The sequence below is a fragment of the Lucilia sericata genome, unplaced genomic scaffold (assembly GCF_015586225.1).
Source record: "Lucilia sericata isolate MDLA Ls3-8-SP2 unplaced genomic scaffold, ASM1558622v1 Contig000031F_arrow, whole genome shotgun sequence".
NCBI lineage: Eukaryota > Metazoa > Arthropoda > Insecta > Diptera > Calliphoridae > Lucilia > Lucilia sericata.
Genome location: NW_023994069.1, coordinates 60,444 through 73,920, shown reverse-complemented (window position 1 = coordinate 73,920; position 13,477 = coordinate 60,444). Strand labels below are relative to the sequence as shown.

General features: G+C 30.7%; 2 protein-coding genes across 6 annotated transcripts in view; one reads left to right on the top strand and one right to left on the bottom strand.

Moving 5' to 3' along the window:
- LOC119611674 (G-protein coupled receptor moody) overlaps window positions 1-7,298 on the bottom strand; it is a 119,038-nt gene extending 111,740 nt beyond the window's left edge. The window contains exon 1 of the mRNA XM_037967348.1: window positions 7,223-7,298. The gene's annotated coding sequence lies outside the window, so the exon portion shown is untranslated. The remainder of the gene's footprint in view (window positions 1-7,222) is intronic.
- Window positions 5,868-13,477, top strand: part of LOC119611588 (alpha-actinin, sarcomeric) — a 29,630-nt gene continuing 22,020 nt past the window's right edge. For 3 of the 5 annotated variants that reach the window (XM_037967255.1, XM_037967251.1, XM_037967240.1), the window contains exons 1-2: window positions 5,896-6,103; window positions 6,754-7,211. In XM_037967255.1, the coding sequence (XP_037823183.1) occupies window positions 7,098-7,211 (114 nt within the window). In that variant the 5' untranslated portion in view covers window positions 5,896-6,103; window positions 6,754-7,097. Of the gene's footprint in view, window positions 6,104-6,753; window positions 7,212-13,477 lie in introns of all 5 variants that reach the window. The other 2 variants (XM_037967252.1, XM_037967247.1) reach the window with 2 other exon arrangements.

Below are 13,477 nucleotides of genomic sequence, written 5' to 3'. Positions count from 1 at the left end.
TACACTGAGAATTCCCAAATATAGCAAAATTTGACCTTTGAACTCCACATTTTATGGGTTAAGAATGTCCGAATTGAATAAAACTTGGAATATATATTTTATATTATCTGGTCTATAATACTCTGAAAATACTTTGTTTAAAATGTACAACAGTAAAAAATTAATACGTATTCTCTAATATATTATAAAAAAATGCGATTTTCCCGAAATCCGCCGAGTTCAAATCGCAGGTACAGCTAAACTGTAAGAATTATTGATCTAATTTTTTTACCGTTTTATTCCCTTATCTATTGTCCATAAATCCCCATGAGATCTTCTAAAAATTTTAAAATTTGTTTAACAAAGTTTCAAAAAAACTGAAATTGGAGATTTGAAACGGCCGTTGAAAAATTCAAACTTTTTTAACCATAGCTGAGAACAAGTTTGCGTTATCGTATAAAGACAAAAGCTAACATTCTAGTTATTATAGATATATTTTAAGTAACAAAATGTTTTTTTACAATATTTCCTAAAAAATGTTAATTTTTTTGTCACATTTCGAATTCATGTGCTGTGAGACACGTTAATGGTCTGGGGAATTTGCAATAACTCTGAAAGTTTTCAACCAATATTTATGTTTTATATCTTTCCGAAAAGCTTATTATGTGTACATTGCGATTCCATCACAATACATTGTAAAGTTTATTATTAAGTGGCAAAATTTTAGCAAAAACTGAAAAAAATCGATTTTTTCCCCTTGTAAATGCACTTGGAAACTTTAGTGCCGTTGCGGCACCTGTTAACGTTATCCTATCAGCTAATTTTTTGTATGACATAGTTTTACAACCCATAGAACAATTCTAGAGGGGGGGACGGGCAAAATTCGGAACTTCGTTTTTTTGGAGCACTCTAATATACAATCATTTTTTTTTATACTTTAGTTTATTAGGGTTTCTATTACTTTTTCGGTATCGAAATGATTTAGCACCATAAAGAGTCAAAGCTAATATGAACGCGAAATTCACAAGGACACGGACTTGTTGATTCGACCTAGTATGTAAGTTCAATAATTTGACAGACACTGATACTCTTATCCGATCTTTAGACCAGTTTTATGTTGACTGGGTGATTCGTAACTTGATCAACTACATGTTAAGGAACAGTTAGATAAGCTGCGAGATGTGCGAGTATTTCGGTACCTACGCCTACATGGGTGGCCAAGGGACTATAAACGTTGCTGGATATTCCACCCATTGAAACATGCATATATAAGATATGAGGCTGCACACAGAGGGAAAAAGAAATATACACGCTTGGTACCAAATTGGCACCAAAGAGTTTGTAATTTTTCAATAACAACCGTTGTCAAAGTATATACATACGTACGACAACACTATGTCGCAACGTTGTCAACATTGCAACAATTCGTTGTCGAAATCTAAATTTTTTACACATACGTTGTCTAAATGTTAACAAACGTGGTAAGCTCACTATTGGCAACGGATTGTTTGCAATAGTGAACTTACCACGTTTGTTAACATTTAGACAACGTATGTGTAAAAAATTTAGATTTCGACAACTAATTGTTGCAATGTTGACAACGTTGCGACATAGTGTTGTCGTACGTATGTATATACTTTGACAACGGTTGTTATTGAAAAATTACAAACTCTTTGGTGCCAATTTGGTACCAAGCGTGTATATTTCTTTTTCCCTCTGTGCACTTACAGCCGAACTACTCATAAGTTTAGGAGAACTGACCAAAATCGGTTATAGGCCACGTCATTAAAGTATACTGGATACATTGGAAGGCTAAACACAATCGTTGAACGTGCCCGATCGCATACCAGAATATGTCGGGATCTTTGAAACACTGATGCCAGATAGATTTTCTTAGTCAAGCGGAACATTAGAGCAAATATAAGTAGGAATCCGTTGCTACACGGATGGGTCTAAATTGAGGGACAATGCGTTCCTATACTGAAGACCCAGAAAGAGAAATATACTACCGTTTACCTAATCACAAAACTAGCTTCCAGGCAGAAGTTCGAGCATTAACGGAATGCGTAAATTGTTTTAGAATAAATATGGCGCCAACAGGGGTTAACATATTTACCGACAGTCAGAGGGCAATTAGGGCGATATCCGGTAATTAAGTTAAATCTGAAACCTATGAGAAAGTTTTAACGGAATAATCTCTCAGTTGTAAAGTTGTGAAACGGTGGGTAGGACCACAAAGCTCCTATGGGGTTACCCTAACGAGACTAGGGTAAAAGTGAGCAAGTCTGGCACGTATTCGGATACTCAGGAATACAGGGAAAGCTATAAAAAATATTAAATAAATAAGCAAAAACACAACAAAATAGTTCCCTCTAGTAATTCCAGTCTCAATTCGATCAAAATAAAGAATTTCTTAAAAAAATTACCCTAATGTACGAATAGTTATGCGCATACAGTTGTTTAAAACATGTTGTCTTCTAAATATCTAAATCTAAATTAAAAACAACATTTTATTGCGGTTTAATTAAAATTGCAAGTTAAAATATTTAATCATTTACACAAAAAATACTACAGTAGCAAATGATAAAATTTTTATGAAATACAGTTTTAATTGGTTACTAAATACAGTTTAATTGGTTCTGGATATAGTTTAGATGCATAAGCAAAATGATACTATACTTATCTTCGAACATGAATCGCGCGACCATGTATGAGTACTTGAGATATCTATTCTCAAACCATCGCTGCCCAGTTGTGTAACTTTTGGGATGCAAAAACATCATTTCCATTTACAAAGACACAAATGGAATGGTCTCTGTTGATTCGGTAACAGCACCTAGAGATGTAATCGGTAGATCAAAATACGAATCCTTCAAATAAGTCAAAGACAAGTTCTTACTATCAGTTGTATAAGATACCTTTCTTCCACAATTTAACCCAGCACACTTCTCTTTTAACCGACACACTCATTGAGAACATCAACCGACACACTTACTCTAGATATTCGGGTGGCTATGGTCCGCATATCCCAACATTCATCCGTACCAACTCATTTCCAACGCTTAGTTTCACAGTCACTCCTCTGCGGGGTACCTTTGTCTCAGCAACAGCACCGAACTTATCCTGAATTATAGACTTTTAACCACCATTATCTTCCCGTGAGTTTATGTTTAAACCACAGACACCACGTCCATCCCGAAGGTACTTCTCCCATAACTGGTACAAGACAAAGTCCGATGACCTGTGGCTCCTGGTTCGACCCCAGGACAAATCATTCCAAGGAAAGGCCGAGTATACATTTCACACCACCAGTTTATAGTGCCGACAGACTAGAGGTATTGGTAGCACCTCTTTTCCCCCCGGATTGTAATAACAATGGGGAACATCATCATAATAAGATGCGCCAGATGGGCCGCAAATGGAACAGCTGCATTCGCTACAGGTTCCTTGTGATTGTTTTGACAGATTTTGACAGGTTCCATCAAATACAGATCATTACCGCCGTTATCGCTATTTGGCTTTGGTATCCATTCGCCGTCTTGTTCAGTCTTCACACATGATCTTCTACGTTTTGGGTTACTGTAATGGATTCATTTTTCGTGGCAATTAATGAATCGATGAAATATGCTTTTTTCCCTGCGTTTGTATGAATTCTGCTGCTAGCAAACATTTTGATTGCTGCAGTCCTGCGTAAACTTCGCCTTAAGTGTCAAAATGGAACCTAAATATATCTTAGCTTGGAAGTATCAACATGTTACAAGTTTGGTTTTAGTAAACCATGCTGTTCCAAGTCAACGAAATTTTAATTAATCAGTTTATAAAACGAACAAAAGGAAATAAAATACATTTGTGGAATATTTTTTCAAAAGTAGACCTTTAAAGTTCCGTTATGTCAACCCATTGTAAATAATGGAATAGTGACAACCCTGAATTACAACACGACAAACTTTAGCTCTGTTATTATTAAAAGAGAAAGGATTCTTTGAATGCTTAACAGTTTCGATCTATACAAATCACGGGGTCCTAACGGAATTATTCCCACAGATCTTCATACTATGGTTGCTATTAATATACAAGACATGCCTAAGTACGCTATATATTCATAATATGTGGATGAGGTATAACGGGAGAGAAAGCATTTCATATGAAACCTATTATAGACCAATTAGTCTTGCGTCCTTCATGCTCAAGACTCTAGAACGCTATTACATAAAGAGTACTCTCTTAAATAATGTTGAACTCAATGCTATCCCAACTGCGCTAGGAGGATTAGGTGTCGACTCTCAACTGCTCACGGGTACGAAAATTGCTCTTAATTTATTAAGTTACTGGAGTGTTTCCCGTGTACTCAGGGTAAATACACTTAAAACAGAACTAGTTCTCTTCACTAGGAGGTATAAAATTGAAAACTTTATATCAACAAAGTTGAATGATATTAGATTAAAAACAATGGATCACGCAAAGTGCCTGGTAGTAAACTTAGATAGTAAACTATCCTATCGTTAAGCCCATACTGTTTTATGGAGTATTAGTGTGGTGGCAAGCAATGGAGCATACTTTACACTGTGCAACCATTGAATTGGTTACCAGCTGACATAATGGCTATTCAATATGCTCTTGGTTTGGTTGGCTCGTGGTCTGGTTACAGAAATTATGCGCATTCAAGAATCATAAAACATTTCGAATCACCCAACTTCGATAATCACTTTCTTACCATGATTTCAGGAAGTAATTCAGAATTAAGAGACTCACCCACCTCCAGCAGGTGTAACTTCAGACTGCATAAATACTGTAGTGTTCTTCAGGCAGAAATATGTGCTATCAAACGACCAGCGAATTGGTTAAGGTACTATCACATATCGGGGGATATATGTATATATACTGAGTGCAAAGCTGCTATTCAGAATCTAGTTAGTGTCTTTACGACATCTAGGTTAATCAAAGAATGCCGGGTATCTCTAAATATGAAGCGTTCTATACCCTCAAAGTGGATTTCATGGCTGATCTTGATACATATATAAATCTGTGTTCTGTTACTAATCAGATTAATATTTATTCCTGATTTCATAAGAAAAAGTCTAGCAATGTCAAATCGCATAATATTGGTGGCCAATTCATTACACTAAAGCAAAAAGACATTGTGACGACATGACATTCATATCTATAAAAATTTAGCTTTTGATATTTCTTTAACACGGTTAATCTATATCGAAACTATTTAACAAACTCTCGTATATAAACGTATCCTATGTGATCCGTGTGATTTTAATGATGACATCCCTGTTACCATTTAACACTCGATAAATTTATTTAGTATGTTTGCCTGTTGATCTTACATATGGTAATAGGCAGACAGACATATTTATAATGGGTCAACAGCATTTGTGTCAAGACACAATAATCTAGACAGGAGCGGCGAGACAAGAACCATAAATATTGACCAAATGAGTAAGTGAGCGAGTGAATGTATGAATGAATAAATAAATGTATGAGTAAATGAAATAATGTATAATGAATGAGTGATTATTTTTTTTTTGCCAATTTGATTGTTTTTTGTTTTTGTTAGCTTGTTTTCCTGTCCCTGTGACCGAGCTACGACGACAGCAACAACAACTTTTTCTCGTCACCTCTCTTAACAATGTTGCCGATTTTGTTGCATTAATATCGACTTGATTCGAAGCAACTTTCTTTAAAACAATATAACTGTTGATATTGCTGTGGTTGGATATTCATTCTTTGTTTCGTATGTTTCTTGTTTTCCCCGTCTTTTTTTTTTTTCAATATCAATGACGTTAGTGATATTGACATCGACAACGTCAGCGATAGCCACGACGACGTTGTTGACGCTGTCGTCTCCGCGCTCCGTAGCTGAAGTAAGAAATGAAAAGAAGAAAAACAGCAGCGGTATTTCATTTTCTGGTTTTTCTTTATCACATTGTTTTGTGCTGTGAGTGAGTAAAACACCTCACAGCAAACACACACAACACGGATCACATAAATTCAAGTTGCACAGATCAAAACAGAAAGTTTTCTACGAGTTCGAACGCACGATTATCGCTGGCGCAACATTAGTTTTGAGTTGGCTACCAACGCGAGCGGGTCATTCTCTTTGCAAGCGACACACGTATATATTTTTCCAATTTTTTTTTTTTTCTTTAAATTTTTTTTTTAACTAAAATTTTGGACTTTTAATAAAATTTAAGAAAAAAATCTATATAGTGCATGAATATATAATATACTAAATTTATTTATACTTTATACAAAAAAATATATATAGAACATTAAAAAAAAAAAAACGGAAAAATATTTAAATAAATACTAAAGTTTAATTGAAAAACAAAATATGCATTTGTGTTATACAATCAAATTCGAATTCGAAACGTATAAATTTATAGAAATTTCAAATATTTTAATTGAAATTTTTTATCAAAAAACAAATTTGTATAAGAAACGAAAATAAAATATAATTATGCTTATGATTACGAAAATTGCAAATATTTGCTGACAAATAAAAATAAAATGAAAAAAAAAACGCTTACGAAATAACTGAAAGAGAATTCAATGAAATTTTGCAGACATTTTCTTTAAATTGTGCCAAAAAAATATATATTTTAGTTGAAAAGAATAAAATTATAAAAAAATATTTTTTTTTTTTTTGTGAATAATTTAAAATTAGATATTTTTATATGTTGTTGCTATAAGAATTTTTGTTCTTGGCGATTTTCTTTCAATTAATTTTCTTATTTTTTTTTATTTTTTCATTTGACATTTTAGATTTAGAATCTTAAGGATACTCCGAACGAAATAAATTTATAAATATTTTAATATATTTTATTCACAACTGTATTTTTTGTTTGTTGTTAAATTTAATGGTCAATTTTTAAAAAATTACTTTTTTTCACAAAATCTCCTGTCCCCCCTACAACAACAAACAACTCTGAAACAATAATAATAAACTGCGAATTTTTAAGTAGTAATTAGTTTAATAAACAAAATAATATAAAAGAAACATACAAATTTTAACAAATTAAATTAAATAAAAAAAAAACAACAAAAACAAACGAATAAATTTTTTAACGGTTAAAACGTCATTTTAAATACAGTAACACGAATTCAAAATGATGATGGAGAACGGTCTCTCCATGGAGTATGGAGATGGTTATATGGAACAAGAAGAGGAATGGGAGCGTGAGGGACTTTTGGATCCTGCCTGGGAAAAGCAACAAAAGAAGGTAAGTCTTACCTTGAAACTTTTTTTAGAAATCTTTATTATATATATTTTTTTTTTGTTTGAAAACTAAATGAAATCTTCTTCCCACTCTTATTCAAATCAAATTGATCTTATTGATTTTATTTCTCATTAGAAAAGTCAAAATTCTTATTAAGAAATGGAACTTAAAATTAGGTGTTATTGATATACAATTATACATATATATACTACACAGATAGATATATTTTAACACATACATAACTAAATTTTATGGGTTTTTACTTATATTCACACCAAGATCCTCCAATATCTGTATATATGTATAATGTTCATGTATGTGTGCGTGTGTATGCTATTTTTCTTTTTACCCATACTCTCTTAATTTTAATGTGAATATACATACATATTACTTTTTTTTCTGGGGGAGGGGAAAGGCTGGTCGGTTGGTTCATTTGTCAGTATGATGTTCTTTATAGATCTTTTTACTGAATCAACTATAACAACAACGACGATAATAAGACTAATAACAACAAAAAATAGAATAAAAATGTTTTATAAATAAATAATATTTTGTCGCTTTTGCAAGATTTTTCTTTTCGTGAAAATCGTCCAACCAACCACCCACCCACATACATTTTATTTTCATTTGTTTCTATTTTTCTAAATTTTTTTTTGGTTGGTGGGTCTTGAGTGCCATAAAAACCATTTCGAATTTTAGTATTTAAAAAGATTTCACTGCGTAAATAAGCTTTTTTCAACACAAAATAGTTTTAATACTTTTGAATGCCAACACATTTGTATAAAATTTTGTTCCAAATATTTGTTTTATTCTAAATTTCCTAAATAAATATTAACCTTCCCCTGCCCCTGCTACGCCCACCTAAATTGTCTTAACACAGTACTATATTTCCTTTTCCCTAAAAAAACTTAAATTTAGTTTTTTTATTTCAATTTTTTTTTATCTATACTCATTTGCATCTAGCTCTCTGCCACACATATAATTCTTCGATAAAGTTTCAATATATTTTGTAGAATTTCGAAAAAATAGAAAAAAAAGCTTTTTTTTATTTTCTTTAACAAAAACTTAAAAATAGAATTTTCCTTTCAACATTTTGTATGTGTGTTTCATTTTCACGCAATACTTTTATTGTTTTTTTTAAGAATTTTTCTCTCTACTTTCAGAACAAACAATATACGTACATATGTATATATTGTTTGTGTGAGTGTGTATCTATATCTGCTGCCTATAAAATTTGAAAAGAAATATCTTTCAGATACATACAGCTATACAATGTATAGTATTTAAATCATGAAAATTATATATTTTTCAAAACGTTATACATACCTATAGAATCATTTCTTTTTCAAATGTCAAAATTTTTAATAAAAAAAATAACAAATTATGAAATAAACATTTGTATGTGTATTAATAAATTTGACTAAAATAGATTAATCTATATGTATGTTCAGTTTTTTTTGGCCACACATCTTAAAAAAGCAAAAACCAATACATTTTTGTATATTTTTCTCAATACATTACTAAGTAATGAGTAATCGCTGAAATAATGAATTCCTTATAATTGTTTCAGCCCATTGATTTCTCATCGTGAGTTAAATTTTAGAGTAACAGGGTGATTATTTACATCTTGAATCCCAGGAATTTGTAACGCGAAAATGTGATAATTCTAAGTCCCTCAGGGTCCTTACCTATTCTCAAAAGTGCTGGAAATCACTGGTCGTTCCACTGGCGATCTAATGGCGTCACATACACGTAATTTTATCACCAAACAAATCCCCAGCAATCGTAGCTTAAAGATAGTGATATAAGGGGTTAGTCCCAACGACTATAACTTAAGACTCTGAGTCCATCAGGGCCCTGTTCCTACTCTCAAAAGTACTCAAAATGACTGGTCGCTTCACTGGCTATCATAAACGTCATTTGATTTCCAAACAAATTGCTTCCCCATCAAACGTTCTTTAAAGATAGTAGTAGAAGGGGTTAATTTCGACGACTATATCTTAAGATTCTGAGTCCATCAGGGCATTGTTCCTACTATCAAAAGTACTCGAAATTACTGGTTGTTTTACTGGCGATCTAACGGCGTCACATAAACGTAATTTGATCTCCAAACCTCAACAAACGCTACATAAAGACAGTAATAGAAGGTGTTAGATTCGACGACTTTATTTTAAGTTTCGGAGTGCCTCAGTGCCCTGAAAAGTACTCGAAATCACGTTCCACTGACAACCTAACTGTGTTACATCAACGTCATTTGATCTCCAAATAAATCGCGTTCGACTCTCCCAGAAAACGTACCTTAAAGATAGTAATAAAAGGAGTCTATTTCGATGACTATATCTTAAGTGCCTCACGGGTCTGTTCCTACTCTTAGTATTGTATTTTATAAGAATATAGACCCTATTTTTGTGAAATTAAACTCTAGATTTAATATGGTTGACTGTCTTAATTGCGACCTAATGGCTAACGATAATCGCATATAGGGCAATCTAAACCATGTCAATTTCAGTTTCCTTAAAACTTTTAGGCGTTCATTGACTCACGAGCGATTTGAGTTCTCTTTTCATCTGATAATCTCTTGACTTTGGGTGCGAGAATAGAAAGGAATGTCCGACGTAATAGTGGGTCGCATCTTGTTATTACAAAGAAAACATAAAGTTCTTTGCTTCCAATCTGCTTCGTATATACACTGCCTATATCCGAATTAAAATTAAGTGTAAATCTCAAAATACAACCTCAAAGACAAGTCTAGAGTTGCTTGATCAAGTTCAACTAAAAGCTGTGAATCTTTTAGGAGAGTCTCACGTATATCACATCCATTCCTTACTGAATGCTCACGATTGCTATTATCTATCTCCAATCAGCAAATGAAACAAAAATTCTAACCAAAAAAATTTTAAATGAGAGCTTAAATCTTCAGTTTTAAGCCAATAGTTAAGACTTTCAGATGACACAACCCTGGGTTTCGATTTTTTTTTTTTAATTTTGTCGTCCTGTATTAATTGTAACAAGTTTTAAATTAAAATGTTTACCATACAATTAATATCCGGAATTGATCGAATGTCTGACATCAAAATCATCATTTCTAACAATTCGCACCCAGTTTCTCAGATAATAAAGAACAATTTTAATAATTAATTTTCTGAAAATGTGCAAAATAATAGTTAATTATATAAAACATGTTAAGATAATTGAGCAAATATAATTTTTTTTTAAAGAATGTCATGATAATGAAAAGCAGGAAAATATTGAATATTACGGCTCCACCAACAAAATGATGTCACACTCTTTTTTTGATCAAAAGAAATCTATGTTTTTTCTTATTTTTCTTTACTTAATTTTATTTTTAATTAAATTCCATTTCTTTCGTAAATCAAGGCCGTGTTAGAAGAAAATAAAAAACAACAACCAGCTGCTGCTAAACAAAATCGTTTAGTTTGATGTGGTACATATTATTTCCTCTACTATGTAGATCAGAAAATAGTACGTACTTTTTCGAACATGATTATATATTTTTTTTTTTCGTAAAGAGAAAGAGAGACATAGAACGGATCTACATACCTCTAGAAATGTATGTGTGGTGCGTACTCACCTGAGAAATGATGCTTTAATTAAAACAACATTTTTTTTTAATTTTCAAAGATAAAAGTACAAAATGTAAAAATAATAAAAACTGAAAAAATAACTAGATAAGACATAAATTAAATGGTACCAAATGACGAGAAATATTAAAGCACATACATATGTACTTGAAGAGGAGGAGTAGAAGGAGATTGAAAATAAAATATGTATCATAATTACAGTGATTGGCAATTGGCATAAAGACACTGTAATAATATTAGAGATTAATAAAAATAAATAATTTTTAAAGGAGAATTAGAATTTAGAGATTTTTATTTGATTTATAACAAAGTTGAAATCTAATTTTAATGAAAATAACTTTATAATAGTATTATTATTGTTAAAATATATTATTAATTTAGAATTCTTTTAAAACTAGAAAATGATTTTATGTTTAGCTTTTAAATTTTTATCAGCAAAACTACACCATTATCTGAATTTGAATAAACAGTTTCCAAATGTTCAATTCGCATTAAAAAAAGTTTTGATAAATATTTTTTCCAACAATTTTAAAAAAAAATCTCTTTTTATTGAGAAATATTTTGTATTTTTTATTAATATGATTCATTTAATTACTAATATTAAAGATAATTGCGCATATTGTGATTGTACTGTATTTCATTAGTATAAACATACATATTTATTAATAACAACTTCAACAACATACTTGACAGTTCTTGTTGAGCATTCCTTAATGAAGTGACAAATTTATTTTATATACAATAAATATATGATTGTTTACAAAAACTACATATAAATAGAAATAATGCGTATAAAATATAAAATATTTATGACAATGAAACTTAATAATACAATAAAATAATGCTCATCATTTGAAATTAATAAAAACAATTGAAAACTAACTATACATATTTCTAAACTTCCGTATATTGGCAACATTGCAAAGTTTTGTTAATAAAGTTGCCATATTTTCTATAATAAATCGATTTTGTATAGTTTGCAATAAACTTTTTTAAAGGATGATTTCATTCCTTTCTTTGATACGTTTACACCTATCAAATATTAGACAAATGTAACATGACATTTTGAAATATATCTTTAAAGTTTTCACTTAAGCACGTCCTTTCTGCAATTTCAAAAATTGAAAAGATTTACAAAAAATAGTATTTTTTTGTCAAATATTTGATAGGTGTAAACGGCACCTTTAAGTTTATATTGCTGAAGCTAAAAGTCGACTTTTTAATCTTTCAACTTGTTGCGATTTTTGTAATTTCTGTGATTTAGAGGTATACATTATTTTTCAAATATCTGAGTAGAAAGTTTGAAAATTAGACTTTTAAAAATTAACTGAAGTCGACTTTTCTAGAATTGCAAAGACTAGAAAAGTTGTCAAGTCGACTTTTTGTTGCAACATTAAAAACCTAAAGGTGGAAGTACACAACACGCGTCACCGCGTTATAGGCTTCTGTCAAAAATGTTGAAATAGTGTATTTTCATGGAACAAGTTATACACCGTAGTTTGTAACGCGTCTGCGGCGAAAAGTTCAGCAACTTTCAACCTTTGACGCGTCGGCAGCTGATCAGGGTTGTATTTTGTTGTGTGTAGAATAAGAATAAACTGAAATTAAATAAATTTCGCCAACAATGAAAGTCGAAATGACGCGTGGTGTGTAATTTGCAGCTTATAGAGCACGAAAAGTTTGCAAAGCATGAAACGCGATACCGCCTCAACGCGGGTTGTGTACTTCCAGCTTAAATATTCGTTTAGTTTTTTAATGTGATTCTATAAATTGACTTTCGAAGAAACGACTTTTTGTTGAAAAAAGTCGACTATTCTGTAACTAACAAAGTCTATAAATCCACTATCTTGTATAGAAGAAGTCGAATTTGTAAATAATAATCAAAATAAGTCGGTAGAAGTTAAAATACTATGTTCCCACGACAGTTATTCTTAAATATTTTTATTAGTTTTCAAAATTAGCAATACAAAATATTGAAAAAATAATAAAATTAGCTGTCAAACGAACAATTTATAAGTCTGTAATTGTATTAATATTTTATTTCTTATATTTATTTGTAACGACATTCTTTGCTTAAATACTCTTACATATGTTCTTGTATTTAAATTTTTATTATAAAGATTTTTTATTTTAAAAAAATACACTACACACAGTTTACATACAAAATATGTCTGCATTACATGTAATAATAATTATAATTAATTGCAAATAATTAAAACACCTTTTCCTACATGTTTAATGTTAATTTATTTATTTATATTTTTATTTGTCTCATTTAACATTTGAATGAAGTAAAATTTAATTGTACAATTAAAATACCAACCAGACAACAACCTAAAGTTTAAATTGTTGTCTTTTATTTCTTTAACTTTCTTTGTAAAATTCATAATTTTTTCTTAAGTATTTTTTCATATTTTCGTGTGTATTATTCATATTATGCACAGTTGTTATTATTGTTTTAAATTAAATTTTTTGTTGTTGTTTTATTTTGCAAACATTTGCAAAAAAAATATAAACAAACAATAACAACAAAATTAAATGTAAAAACGTTCAATGACATACAATTGTTGTAAATTAAAATGTGTGTTATTTTTGTCTTCAAAATTTTTAATTTATTAAAAGAAAAAGATTGCCTGACGAAACAAAGGGACGAACTGACAAACGGGC